Here is a 12,850-nt window from a genome sequence, read left to right as displayed (position 1 = left end):
TGTTTGACCAGGAGGGAGAGAATGAGGCTTATTTGCAGCGTTCAAGGACAGTTACACCACCGACAGGAAGACAGGAGGAATACGCTGATCCTGTCATATTGTAATAAAAGTCAAGCGGCTAAGACAGAATAGATGTGTGTGTGAGGGGGCGAGAGAGAGTGAGACGCTAAGTGTGCTAAAAGTCACAGCAACTCCAACATTCCTCTGTGATTATACTGCTGCTTTCCAACTTGCATACTTGACTAATGTGCTCCATAAATTGGATCGAAGCCCCTTCGCCGGCGCTCCCCCTTCATTCACAAAGACCCAGCGCAGGTACTGTACACACACGCTTGCACGCACGCACGCACGCACAAGCACAAAAACTCACCCACCACCCCCCTCCTGCCCTTCCTCCACATCTGCGCCCCCTCCCACCTCACCAACCCCCCCACCCACTCTGCCCCAGACCCCTCCTTCTTGAAGACGCCTCTGTGCGCAGATTCCAAGTCAAACATCTGGGTCAGTTTATATCTAGTGGAACAAGACTCGCAGGATATTGTTGGCAGGATGTGCGAGGAGCCGGAGCAGTTTACTCTGTGGGAATCCCCAACACACACTTTTACACACACACACACACACACACACACACACACACACACTCACACTCACGTACACACAAAGCCGGAGAGCGAGCCTGAGCCAGAAACAGAGAGAGAGAAAGAGAGAGAGAGAGACAGGGAGAGAGAGAGGCAGGGAGAGAGAGAGAGAGAGAGAGAGAGACAGAGGCAGGGAAAGAGAGAGACAGGGAGAGAGAGAGACAGGGAGAGAGAGAGAGGCAGGGAGAGAGAGAGGCAGGGAGAGAGAGAGACAGTGAGGGAGAGAGGCAGGGAGAGAGAGAGAGACAGGGAGAGAGAGAGGCAGGGAGAGAGAGAGACAGTGAGGGAGAGAGGCAGGGAGAGAGAGAGACAGGGAGAGAGAGAGAGGCAGGGAGAGAGAGAGACAGGGAGAGAGAGAGACAGGGAGAGAGAGAGGCAGGGAGAGCGAGAGAGACAGTGAGGGAGAGAGGCAGGGAGAGAGAGGGAGAGAGAGATAGAGAGAGAGAGAGAGAGAGAGAGAGAGAGGCAGGGGCGCTCGCAGTTTGCTGACATTGTTCCTCAACCTCCTCCAGCACCATTCAATGCGATCTCCAGGTGCAGCGATTCATGTCCAGCGTGCTGGATGAATGCTTGTGGAGCACGAGGGGTCTCTCCCTCTCTCTCTCTCGCTCTCTTTCCCCCCCCTTCTTCTTCTTCTTCTTCTTCTTCTTGCCTTGTGCGCTAAAGCAAACACATCCACACCGGGTCGTTGGTTAAATACCATGTTTAATATTTAGAAGAATACATGGGGTTTACTACCAAAAGGGATTACAAAATAGCCGCAGGGGCTGTGGGGACAAACGTTATACTGGTGTGGATCGACGCTTCATGTTGCATACAGTGACACGACAGAATGCATTTCGGCGGGACTTGACAAACTCTCCTGTTGTGCGTCTTGCATAATCTCCCTCCTCCCAGTGCCTCATTTTGAAGAGCCAATACTGCAATTTGTGCGCCGTGTGATGCTGAAACACGTCCAGGTGTATGAGTGTGTGTGTGTGTGTGTCCGTGTGTGTCCGTGTGCGTGTGTGTGTGTGTGAGCTGGAGTATATGAAACTGCTTGCAGAGGGAAAACTGAAGTGAACCCACAAACTCTTGTCCCCCCTTGTGTTCGAATTGCTTAAGAACATCTCCCCTCTGATTTACAGCTTCAACTCTCCCCTCCTCTTCCTCCTCTTCCTCGTTTCCCCTCTACTCCCCCCACCCTACTTCTCCGCCGAGCCCCCCTTGCACTCCTCCTTGGGCTTGTCGTCCGTCTTGAACTCCAGGAAGAAGTCGTTGCAGGCCACCGTCAGGGCGCCCATCAGGATGATGAACTCGGTGAAGTCCACCTCCCCATCGTTGTTGGCGTCCAAGTCGTTCATCACCTTCTCCACCGCTTCGTTATCTTTGGAGTTCTGAGAGGAAACAAAAAAGACAAAGAGAGAGAGAGTCAAGGAGAGGCTTGAAGAATGTGCCTTCTGTTTGTGTGTGTCTGTGTGTCTGTGTGTCTGTGAGCGTGTGTGTATTCCGGGGGCGATGCGTCACCACGAGCTTGTCTTAACTTGTGTGTCTGAGAATGAGTCTTGAGTGTGTCTTGAGTATGTGAGCGCATACCTTCTTGCTGTGTGTTGCATTTTTTTGTAAACGCCATCACTGTGTCAGCGTGCATGTATTCATGGACGACTGGACTTTTTCCTGCATCCGCCCCTGGTTGCTGTATTTTATAGATTCACTGTTTTTATTATGTCTAAATATTTTTGCATTTCATCTTAGATTTTGACAATTGGTATTTCACCTTTTATATATCATGTTTTGTCCCTTTAAGATACTAACCATCATCCTTTTTAAATTCTTTCACGTTATGAAAGCCTCCGGAATATAGGTTGATGAATTGTAGTAATTTATTAGGAAGTGCTGTTGTTTCACCTGACAGAACTAAATGTATTAATCATTAATTAAATGCATCATTGAGTGTTTCATTAATGAATTAAAATACCAATTAATTTTATGTAAAAAAAACAACAGATACACTTCATGATTACTTCATGATCCTGTGTTGCTACGCTTTATGTATTTATTTTAACTGTCAAACTCGTCCGTCAAAGTCAGTGGGCGTGGCCATCGCAAATCTACTCTAATCCACCGCTTTGGCCGTTCCAAAATCTACAAGAAGCATAAGGATAAGTTTTTCTTATCCTCTTTCAACAAACGGCAGTCATGTTGATTAAGGTGGTGACAGATATTTTATTGACTTTGCAGAGTGTGGAAGCAGGACCTGCTGACCCCAATCATGCAACCTCACAAGCTCTGCATCAAAGCATTATCTTGAAACAATTTGACCTTGACTTGATGTGCAGGGCAGCCAATCAGGTGTTAGAATCTGCCTACCGACTTTAAATGGGCGAGTTTGAGAGATAAAATAAATTCATGAAGCGCTGCAACACAGGATTATGAAAGAATGAAATGCATCATGAAGGAAGGATTATGAAAATTCAGGAAATATTTACGTTAAAAAATATATTTTTTAAAGTAAAATGAAGTGATAATTTAATGAATTAATGGTCATTTAATAAATGACATCACTATGTATCTATTTAATTTTGACACGATTCGTCCTCCATATGCAAGGACTCATTTCTCCTCCCTCACCCCCAAGTAGGTCCCCAGCTCCTCTAGCAGCAACTCCTTCAGCTCCGCCCGGCTCAGCGTGTACTTGTCGCCCTCCTTCCCCGAGTACTTGTGGAAGGTCTTGATGAGCATCTGCATGGCACTCTCCAGGTTGGAACTGGGCTCCTTGGACATGCTGCAGGAGGCAATGGAGTTGGAGAAATGTCAGAATCAGAGCTTGGTGCCCGCTCCAGCCCCCCAACCCGCATGCACGGTCGCATGGCGAGTTGTGGGTGAAGCCTCCAAAGACAAAGTGGACAGGATGGAAAGGCAGGAGGAGTTGGAGGAGGAGGAGGAGGAGGAGGAGGAGTGGGTGGGTGTATGGGTGGGTCGGTGAGGAGAAGGTTATGTCTTGGGTGAAAATATATGTGCTAAGTGACAGTTTTCTGTGTGTTCTGTGGGAAAGGTGGAGGACAGAGGTTGGGAGAGGAGTTTCCGAACAGTCTTACACACATTGTGTCCGGCATCTTGGAGCGTTGTGTACTGGACTTGAAGGGAGGGGGGGAGACTACACACAGACACACAGACACACAGACACAGACAAGTCAGTGTCAAGGATGCAGACTTCGAGCACGACGACTCTCTGTACCAGTGTAGAACAACAAAAACAAAGTAACCACTTCAGTTCTGCTTCAGGTGTGTACAGGTGCAAAGCACAGCAGGGTCCAGGGGTTTGGATCAGGTACATGAGACAAATAGAGAAAAACAACATGATCACATTTCCTCACGGCCTGCACCTTATTTTTATGCTCTTAAGCTTTGTTTTGGTAAAAGGTAGGATGGGTGATTATTATATTTTCTATTCTTGCTTTTTTTCTTCAGCAATTAAATTATTATCAGCAGGATATTGAATGTTGTTGATAGCTAATCATTGATGGGTAATGGATAAGCCTCAGGGGTTCAAACAGGAGACATCTCCTGCTGCTGCTCGTGTTCGGACTTGTTGAAAATAATGTATTTTTGCTCTGTTGCTTGAATGAATGAAACAATTATTTTTTTCAGCATCAACACTATGCAGTACGAGGTCGATAAAAGAAGGTTGCAGTGACGGAACAAGTTGTAATTTGTAATGAGTCATTGATTTTCTCTTTGTGTCGTAAGGAATTGTAACAATCTTTCTAAACAACAAAAGTCATACTGGCATTGTAATGCTCAATTAAAAGGGCTGAGAACGGGTAATGCAAATTTCCATAGCCCTGTTTTGTGGATTACTGCTCAGCTCAGCTCGTTAGCCAGTCGACGTGGTGCCCGCTGAGTCAACAATGCCAGCAGCAGCAGCTATGACTGGGTACGACTGGTGAAGAACAGCCTCCGTGAGAAAACTCCTGCCTAATCGCTGTATAAACACTCTTATCTGTCCAAGTGGGAAACGCGAGTGAAACAGCAACAAAAAAAAACCCTCATCTGCACAACGAAGTAACCTGAGGCATCAGGTTTGTTGAGGCTCCTGAACAAACTTGTGCGTACAGGCGCTGACGGCCGCTTCTCAGCTCAGATTTTATAGTGTAGAGAGCAGCCTCGTGAAAACGAAGCTTGCCGCTCTCCTCGCCTCTTCCTCTCTTTAGATCATGTAACTACAAGAAGGGTCGTGAACGGTCATTTTGTGTCAATCCGCCTCGGCCGGCCATGACTCATTCATTGAGTTGTGGAAATTGAGACGAAGATGCTTCTGTCAGCCGCTGGTCATCGCTGCAGTGGCGCTGCTTCTGCTGCTGCAGGGCCATTAAACCTCCCGAGGCCACCGAGACAATGGAGCAGCAGCACGGTGGACACTAGAGCCGGCCACCTGGAAAACCTATAGGGGTCACCTGTCTCGCCGGCTGCCCCGCAACACAATGGAGATGACAATACCTATGGTAACACAATATGGAGTATGCTAATAATTCATATGCGCCGTGTGCGAAGAATATGGGCGCTGAGCGAAGGACAAAACCAATGGACGATTGGCCGATCATGTTGGGAGTCATTGATTGATCAGTGGCTGCCGCTTGTTCAGGCTCACCTGGGTTGCAGCCTTTGAATTCATATGAATACCCGTCTTAAAGCTTTCACGTGTAGCAACAGTTGTACGAAACAGAACGTTCATCTGAAACAGAGTCGCTGGCACCAATTTCGCTCATACTTCCAGGTGAAGCCCTGATCAAACATGCGGAGGAGAGAGTTTTCCTTTCAAAGCTGTACATCTGTCTGTCTGTCTTACCTGAGTGCTGATGGAGGGCCTCCTTTGTCTGTGAAGAGGTGCAGGGGACTGAGCCAAGGCAGAGATGGATGGGGAGAGAGAGTTGTGCCAGTGGCTTAAATATCACCTGCCGTCCCTCCCCCGCCCCCCGAAAAAGCCCTCACCCCTCCGACTCTGTTACCCATTTACATATAGTGTCCACTTCTTCTGTTTCCCCTGTCCTCCTTCGCCCTCTGCGCAGCAACTTTCATGCAAACGCACACGCCCGAGCAAAACCAAAGCAGCAGGCATGAGGAAAAATGAGTTATTGTCACAGTTTTATTCATTATTAGGCAATACACCTGGTACACAGAATAAGTAAAATAATAATAATAATAATACAGCGTTAACATATGAAGATGAAATACTAGCCTAGAGGATGCTTACAGACTTGACAGTGGACCAAGTCCAAAATGCTTAGACACACTCATGCTCGCCCACACAAACACGCACGCACGCATTCACACACAAAACATTCACTCTTGTACTTGGCAGGAAATAAACAGAGAACATTGACGCGATGTCAAGACGAACCCTGGGAACCTTCGACTATTCTCACCCATCTCGCAGAGCACATCTATAAACTTGTACGTACAGAGAGAAATCTGCTGGATGGATTCCCAACACAGGCTTTAGCGCTTTAATTGTCTAAAAAAGTGTGTCAAGGAATGAATGGCGGTGCCTTCGTTGTGTGGCAACCAATGTGTGAATGTGCAAACACTCCCGTCTGCAATCAGTTGCGTTTTGTTCCAGCATGTTTCTACTCTATGAGGAGTTAAGACGGGGTGGAGTCCTACACCGAGGGACAGCCGGTAAAACTGCTGGAGCGGAGATCAACTTTTTTTGTTTGTTTTCCAGAGAGAAAGCTCCCACAATTCACTATTTCAAATAGGTTGAGGGTAAGGATTGTCTGTGAGAGACTGATCAAATGTAAAAAGACAATTGCAAGCACAGAAGGTGCCAGAGAGTAACAAACAGGGTGATACGTTTTCAGTATTCAGTTACAAGTACCATAGTAATAAGAAAGAGTTTAGATAAAAAAAAAAAAAAGAAAAAGATATGGATATAGCGTCGTCTAAATAGTCCCAGAAATGTTGATTGGAGGGCAAACATGAAATCCAGCGCAACAGTGACTTTAAACGGAACGAGAAGTCAGAGAGTGTTTGCAATGGGAGTGTCGCAGTAAGCTGGCCGGTCACATGACCTGGTTTTATTTGTCTGGATCATTTTGCCGCTGAGCGCTTTGAATTTCCAGGTGCAGCCCCGAATTTGCGGGGCCGTGCGTGAGCAGACTTGGCGAGCCTTGCAACACGAACCGGTTGTTTCTCAAAATTGCATTATTAATGATGAGACAATTTACAAAGCATTACAATGTAATTAACAAATTGTGTATAATGTGACAAACAAGATTTTTTTTCCAATTTTTTTTTTATTATTAATCGTTCAAGTGATCTCCATAGTGACCAAACCATTAAAGGTACAGGGTAAAAGGATAAATATGTATTAAAAAAGGCCTTTTTGAATTTAAATATTTGGCCCAAACGACTGCATTGAAATAACACTAATAAATTTGGGAGAGCATCTTCGTATAAGCCAATACCACAGATTCATATAGATGGCTCAGAATTGTTTTGTTTTTTTGTTTTTTTGTTGGTCCCCTTCTCCTGAAAGAAGCACAACCCCTGACGACGACACCACCCGTGTCGTTTACTGGCAGGATCACGAGAGCCTGGGATTACTTTCATGTAATTGTTTGTGTCACTGGGTGTGTTACCCTTCAAAATGGCTAATCCAGTAGTTTCCCCCAGTGACTGGGACTCAGGTATCCAGTTGCAGGTCAAACAGGGTCTTTAAACTATATGAAGGAGGGACTGACAAACAAGCAGGGAGGCCTAATACAACTACCCAGTTCAGTTCTGGAAGACTAAAAAAGACTGAGGCGCCTGCCATTCGAATCCACTCATCACCAGGTAATCATGTGCTAGCACCATCATAAAAAAAAGAAAAGACAATTAATATGTCATAGTTTGGAAAACAGACGCAAAACAAGTTATTGTAATATATTAATTCATTAAAAATATGCCACCAACCTATGTTTTTGATTGGTCAGTTGGTTGGTTTGTTTGTTGTCTCATTCTTCTCTTCCAATTCTAATCCAGGTGGATTTAGTTACTTGAACCCTTTCTGATCCGCCCCTCAAGTGACCCGCCCTCTCCCACTGGACTCTCCTTGGCTCCCTCAGGACAGAAAAGGTCCTTTGGGTTGGATTCTCGCAAACTTAATTATTTAGCCACAAGCCACACCCGATCTTCCAGCTCTGAAGCGAGTGTGAGATTGGGGGCCATCGCGAAGTGAAACTCTCTGCATGCTGAGAAAAAAAGGGTCGGAGAGTCCAAAAAGATAAACAGGAGGTATAATGGGACATTGAGTACACAAATGAAATGAGCTAAAGTGATGCAAAAGGCTCCAGCGAAACAATTTGTTTATTATCTTGCCAAACTAGCTACACAGCAGTGAGTTAGGAGATGAGAATGTGATGTTGTATAGCGTATAAAAAGTTCAAATTTGGGGTGGTTGGGAGGTGGACTTTGTGTTATTACTACTGAATGCAAGGCTTATGTCAGCGTAACAATTATTAGGGTACAGCTAGTGGACCATTAGCTTAGCTCGGAGTAAGCGCTCAAAACAAGGGGTTAGACAGAGAGAGGGCTTTTCCAGGGCTCGCTAACTAAGGTGCTACACCCTTGTTTGTTTAATACTCGTAGAAGGCTGAAGAGTAAACATAACTAGGCTTGTTTTCCAGTTTTCCAGGGCTAACTGGCTTCTGAGTGCAGCGTTGTATTACCTGGACATGTAGTGTGTTTGCACTGCGGCCGTTAGCAAGCCCCCAGCAAGGGAGCTATGAGTTTCCATGACCCTCTAGCGCTGTACAAGATGTATCCTGTTTGTGCTTTCCAAAGGAGGGATGTAAGCCGAAAGGTGCGGAAACAAGGTTTGAGCACCTGGTGAGTTTTAAAAACGGGGCTGAGGGCATGTTTTGGTGTAAGCGTTAGCGTGGAGGGGGTTAGCGCTGCTAATGGGTAGCGTTTCACGCAGGGTAGTGTATGTTTGCATGCTTTCAATTGTATATAATGAGGTAAACGTGCTAAATAGTGGACTGCACATGCTGTACATATTAACATAGTGGTAGCTAGTAGCAATTAGCAAGAATATGTCAACTGTTTACAATTTACATGTTATTAATAATTTTATGGTGTCTGCAAGGGATTGTTTTCTCTAAAGCTGGCATTGATGGTGTTTTAAGAGATTTGTAAATTAAAATTGTAGGAGCAATTAGTGGTCCTGATGTGTGTTGCCTAGACAGCGAGTGTGGCTGTGTGATGGTTTTTGTTGTGACTGTCCCCCTATGACGTTGCCTCCTCTGTCTTCTTTGCTGCATCTTCCACAGCGTCGGCCACCTTCTCTGCGGCGTCCTCCACCTTCTCTGCGGCGTCCTCCACCTTCTCTTCTACATCCTTCACCACTTCCTTGACGGCCACTTCAGCGGACGCTGCCGATACCTCGATGGCGGGCGCCGCAGCCTCTGCCGCGACCGTTGCTTCAGGTTTCTCCTCCTTTGCCGCATCTGGCACCGTTACAGGCTCCACCTTGACATCGACCGCTGGCGTTGTGTCGGCATCTGCCTTGACTTCGACCTTCGGCACCACGCTTCCGTCTACTTTCACCTCAACAGGCGCTCCCACGGAGGCCTCCGCCACCGCCGCATCCTTGGCCTCCTCCTTGGCTTCGCCATTGGCCTCGGGCTTCTCCTCCACTTTGACCGTGGCGCTCTGCGCCACCTGCGCTTCTGTGTTGTTGGCGGTCTCCTCCTTGCTGATGGTACGCTGCTGGCTCAAGGAGGTGGCCAGGTAGCCCACCAGCTTCATGTACTCCTCGAAACCGACCTTCCCGTCCTGGTCTTGATCCAGTCCCACGGCCATGTTGTTGACTGCCTCCTTGCTGTCAGTGTCCTGGGTAGGGAACATAGCACAGAGGTGAGCTACATTTACCACAAACGTTTCATTGTCAGAGTCTAAAAATAAAATTCTCGACAGGTCAGGACTGGCCGGTGTTAACGCTACACCACTGTGTGCGATTTCTTTTGCTCCAGGGGCTGGTTATATAATGCGAGCGACATTTCAGGGAAGTTTTTCCGTGAAGATTTCCTAACCGAGAGGATGTTGGAGAGCTGGCTTTTGACGAGGCCCTGGAATTCTTTCTTTCCGAGGGAGTCCTTGCCCTTTGCGGACTTCAAGAAGACCTTGACGAGGGTCTGGATGGCAGCCTCCATGGCTTCTCTCTGTCCAAGACAAGGAGGAGGCAAAGTTAGCAGTGACACATAGATAGATATATAGATATATAGATACATAGATGGATAGACAGATAGATAGATAGATAGATAGATAGATAGATAGATAGACCTAAACACGACATGGAAAATTACACAGAGGAACTCCTCGTGTCCCTGCAAGGCAATAAGCAAATCAAGAGAGGAGCTGTGATGCACAATGGACGTTCTGATCTTTGATAGGTCATCTGATCTGCTTCGCAAACCAGGCTTCACGTTACAAGAGGGATTACCGTCCGAGTCCCTGTCCGTCCGTCCGCTCCTCTTTCCTTCTGTCTCTCGATGTCCTTCTCGCGGCCCCCCACCCCACTGGGCCCTCCCAACTCTTCCAGTCTTTTTCCGACCTGCGGCTGTTGCCCTTGCACATACAAGTGTCTCGAAACCTATACGTATGTTTGGGTGACTCTGACTCGACGGATGTGTCTACGTGTGCGTGCTCAAAGCATGAAACAAATACACACATCTCTAAGAGAACAAAGACTCTTCGACGGTGTCTGCAAGGATCACTTAGAAAGGAATTTACGGGCCAACTGCGAGCGAACTTGCCCCCGAGCTGTGCAAGGCTCCGATCGGGGCGACCGTACTCGTCTGTCAGCTGCTGCAGTCAAACGGTGCGCGGCAAACAACGGTTTACGCTGTGCTGTGCACACAAAACACACAACGCACGCTCGCACAGGCTCCTTGTACCGATGGGATGTGGGCCTCGCTTTGCGTCGGCTCTAGTGGACCGCTGGCAAGCTTATATCCCAATTACCTGGAGGCGCAAGTCACACTCAAGTACCTCCCGGTCATGCAATGTCCCCACACTGGGTATACATGGCCAATTAGGACACACGCCTGTTAGTGTCAGTGACTGGCGAGAGACAGACTCTCAGGCTCTGACGCCACCACCTTGGGTCCGTTAGAGCCTAAACTTAACCTCTTTTCGAGCAACGGCCCGAAACCCCCGGCCGTCTCTCCGCCATTTGCAAGAGTTTGAGGGTCGAAAAACACAACTGTCCGACTGACATCTGTCGCTGAGACACACAGCGTTTGTGTAAACGGTTGATGTCATCGGTCACTGCCGTTTGCAACTTGACACATCGGGCTGACACACCCTCTTCAGCCCTCGCCAGGCACACACACACACACACACACACACACACACACACACACACACACACACACACACACACCAGCCAGTTTTCACCTGCAGTTTGATTAGCTGAAGTCACCATGGCCCGCTTGGCCCGAGTCCCGTCACGTGCACCCTAATTCAGATGCCCTACATGAATTCGCAACACGTCACTCACATCTCCCGGGCGTCAGAGCTCCGGCTTTTGCGCCACTCCCGCAGTGGAGACGAGCTCATCTCCGAAAATAAAAGGCGCGGAAAATGCCCTTTGCGCCAAATAATTAAGCGCGCGCGGGGGCCCTACGACCAAGAGGTCTCCCGTTTCCACCACGAACGCGGCCGCCAGGAGATAGATGGGAGTGTTGCGTTTCCGAACGGGGGCGAACGTGATACGGTATGTGCGCAGCGCAGGGTAACGACAATACCGCCGCTGGTGTCGCCATGAAATATTAACGGAGGAACAAGTTGGGCTCGTGGCTATAAAACTGCGGCGCGCGGCAAGCAGATGCACGTCGGGCTGACCGCCCCATCTGGTTCTGACGAGGAGAAGGAGAAGGACGAAGAAGAAGAAGAAGAAGAAGAAGAAGAAGAAGAAGAAGGAGAGACGCACACAGAGAGCAATTTGAGAAAGTGCTCATGCGGCACTAATTCAAAGGTGGCACTCGACGGGGAAGGTGGAGACTTCCTGGGTGAGCCGATACGCGCAAAGAAGGCACTTGGTTTGGCGTACAATTTGACGCGCGACTCCTCCGTCTCAACACCGTGCACACGCCCCAGCTCCTCACTCAGGTCTCTCCTGTCCCTGTTATGACAGTTGAGCCTCCCTATTGACAACCGATAGGCGATAAATATCGAGTGTCGTTCCGAGAGAAGCAGTCCCGAGCAGGAGAGAGGAGAGGGAGGGAGAGGCCACGGTGACAATACACCCGATAGGAGATCACAGAGTTGGGAGGGGGGTATAAATAAATAAATAAATAAATAAATAAATAAACAGAGAACCAACTCTCAATACTTTTGGTCTAGAAAGAGTACAAGGAGCGGAGTCTAATTGGAAGAAAAGCACCGCCGCGTCAGACTTTTCATGGAATGGGACTCCAGCACGACTGTGTGTCGAAACGTGGCAAAAAAGAAAAAAAAGAAAAGAAAACCCCGATGAGCTGATTCAAAGCTTCAGCGCCAGACTGAGTGAGCGAGCGAGAGAGTGAGAGAGACGGAGAGGAAAACGGGGCAAAAGTAAAAGCGCACAGAAAGAAAGTGAACTCACCGTATTCCGTGTGCGGGACAGGAGAAGTGTGCAAATGTGCGCTTATTTGAGTTTCTGCCCTCTTCTCCGCCTTTCTACCGTGGCACTGAGCGCAGGGAGAGAGAACTTGCCAAACTAGTAGGACAGCAGAATCTCTTCCGTGATTTGGGCTTTTTTTCTCCCCCTCTCTCTCTCTCTGTGTCCTCTTTCCTTTAAACTCCCCCCCCCCCTCTCTTGACAAGTCAAAGGGCGTGTACCTGGAAGAGCGCAAGGGAGGACAGGGAACGTCGAGGAGTGCGGCTCAAACTGTCCGAGAGAGAAAATAAAGGACACATTAACACACATTCGCACCCATTCTTTGCGAGGAATTGTGTTTCGTCTCACGAGCCAGCAGTTTGGCGTTGGGTCGGGGAGGGGTTCCTTTCTGAGCACAGCTCAGCCTCAACTCGGTCTGGTTTGCGTCTCTGCGTCGAGGACGGATTAGAACCAGAACCAGCCAGGCCCTGACATGTTCTCTCAAGAATCTATCTATCTATCTATCTATCTATCTATCTAAATACGTGGATAAATGAACAGAAGTAAATTAAAATTGGCCAAATTGTACCGACAGAAGTTACAAAAC

The 12,850-nt window shown here is 47.9% G+C and overlaps 3 protein-coding genes across 3 annotated transcripts in view; 1 reads left to right on the top strand and 2 right to left on the bottom strand.

The window, feature by feature from the left end:
- LOC142877496 (protein C1orf43-like) overlaps window positions 1–12,850 on the top strand; it is a 236,417-nt gene that overhangs the window by 55,780 nt on the left and 167,787 nt on the right. The window lies entirely within an intron of this gene.
- Window positions 1,326–5,547, bottom strand: s100s (S100 calcium binding protein S). The gene is made up of 4 exons (XM_076051655.1): window positions 5,467–5,547; window positions 3,720–3,774; window positions 3,249–3,402; window positions 1,326–2,014 (listed from the first exon to the last, which is right to left on the bottom strand). Exons 2-4 carry the CDS (start codon window positions 3,731–3,733, stop codon window positions 1,823–1,825), a joined length of 360 nt encoding a protein of 119 aa, XP_075907770.1. The 5' UTR covers window positions 3,734–3,774; window positions 5,467–5,547; the 3' UTR covers window positions 1,326–1,822.
- On the bottom strand, window positions 7,950–12,405 carry s100u (S100 calcium binding protein U). The gene is made up of 3 exons (XM_076051654.1): window positions 12,250–12,405; window positions 9,695–9,823; window positions 7,950–9,494 (listed from the first exon to the last, which is right to left on the bottom strand). The coding sequence occupies exons 2-3, from the start codon at window positions 9,812–9,814 to the stop codon at window positions 8,889–8,891; spliced, it is 726 nt and encodes a 241-aa protein (XP_075907769.1). The 5' UTR covers window positions 9,815–9,823; window positions 12,250–12,405; the 3' UTR covers window positions 7,950–8,888.

Source organism: Nelusetta ayraudi, unplaced genomic scaffold (genome assembly GCF_046127955.1).
Source record: "Nelusetta ayraudi isolate G7.1 ecotype Tasmania unplaced genomic scaffold, CSIRO-AGI_Nayr_v1 ptg000135l, whole genome shotgun sequence".
Lineage (NCBI taxonomy): Eukaryota > Metazoa > Chordata > Actinopteri > Tetraodontiformes > Monacanthidae > Nelusetta > Nelusetta ayraudi.
The sequence above is the reverse complement of the archived record's forward strand: the minus strand, read 5'-3'. Positions and strand labels throughout refer to the sequence as shown.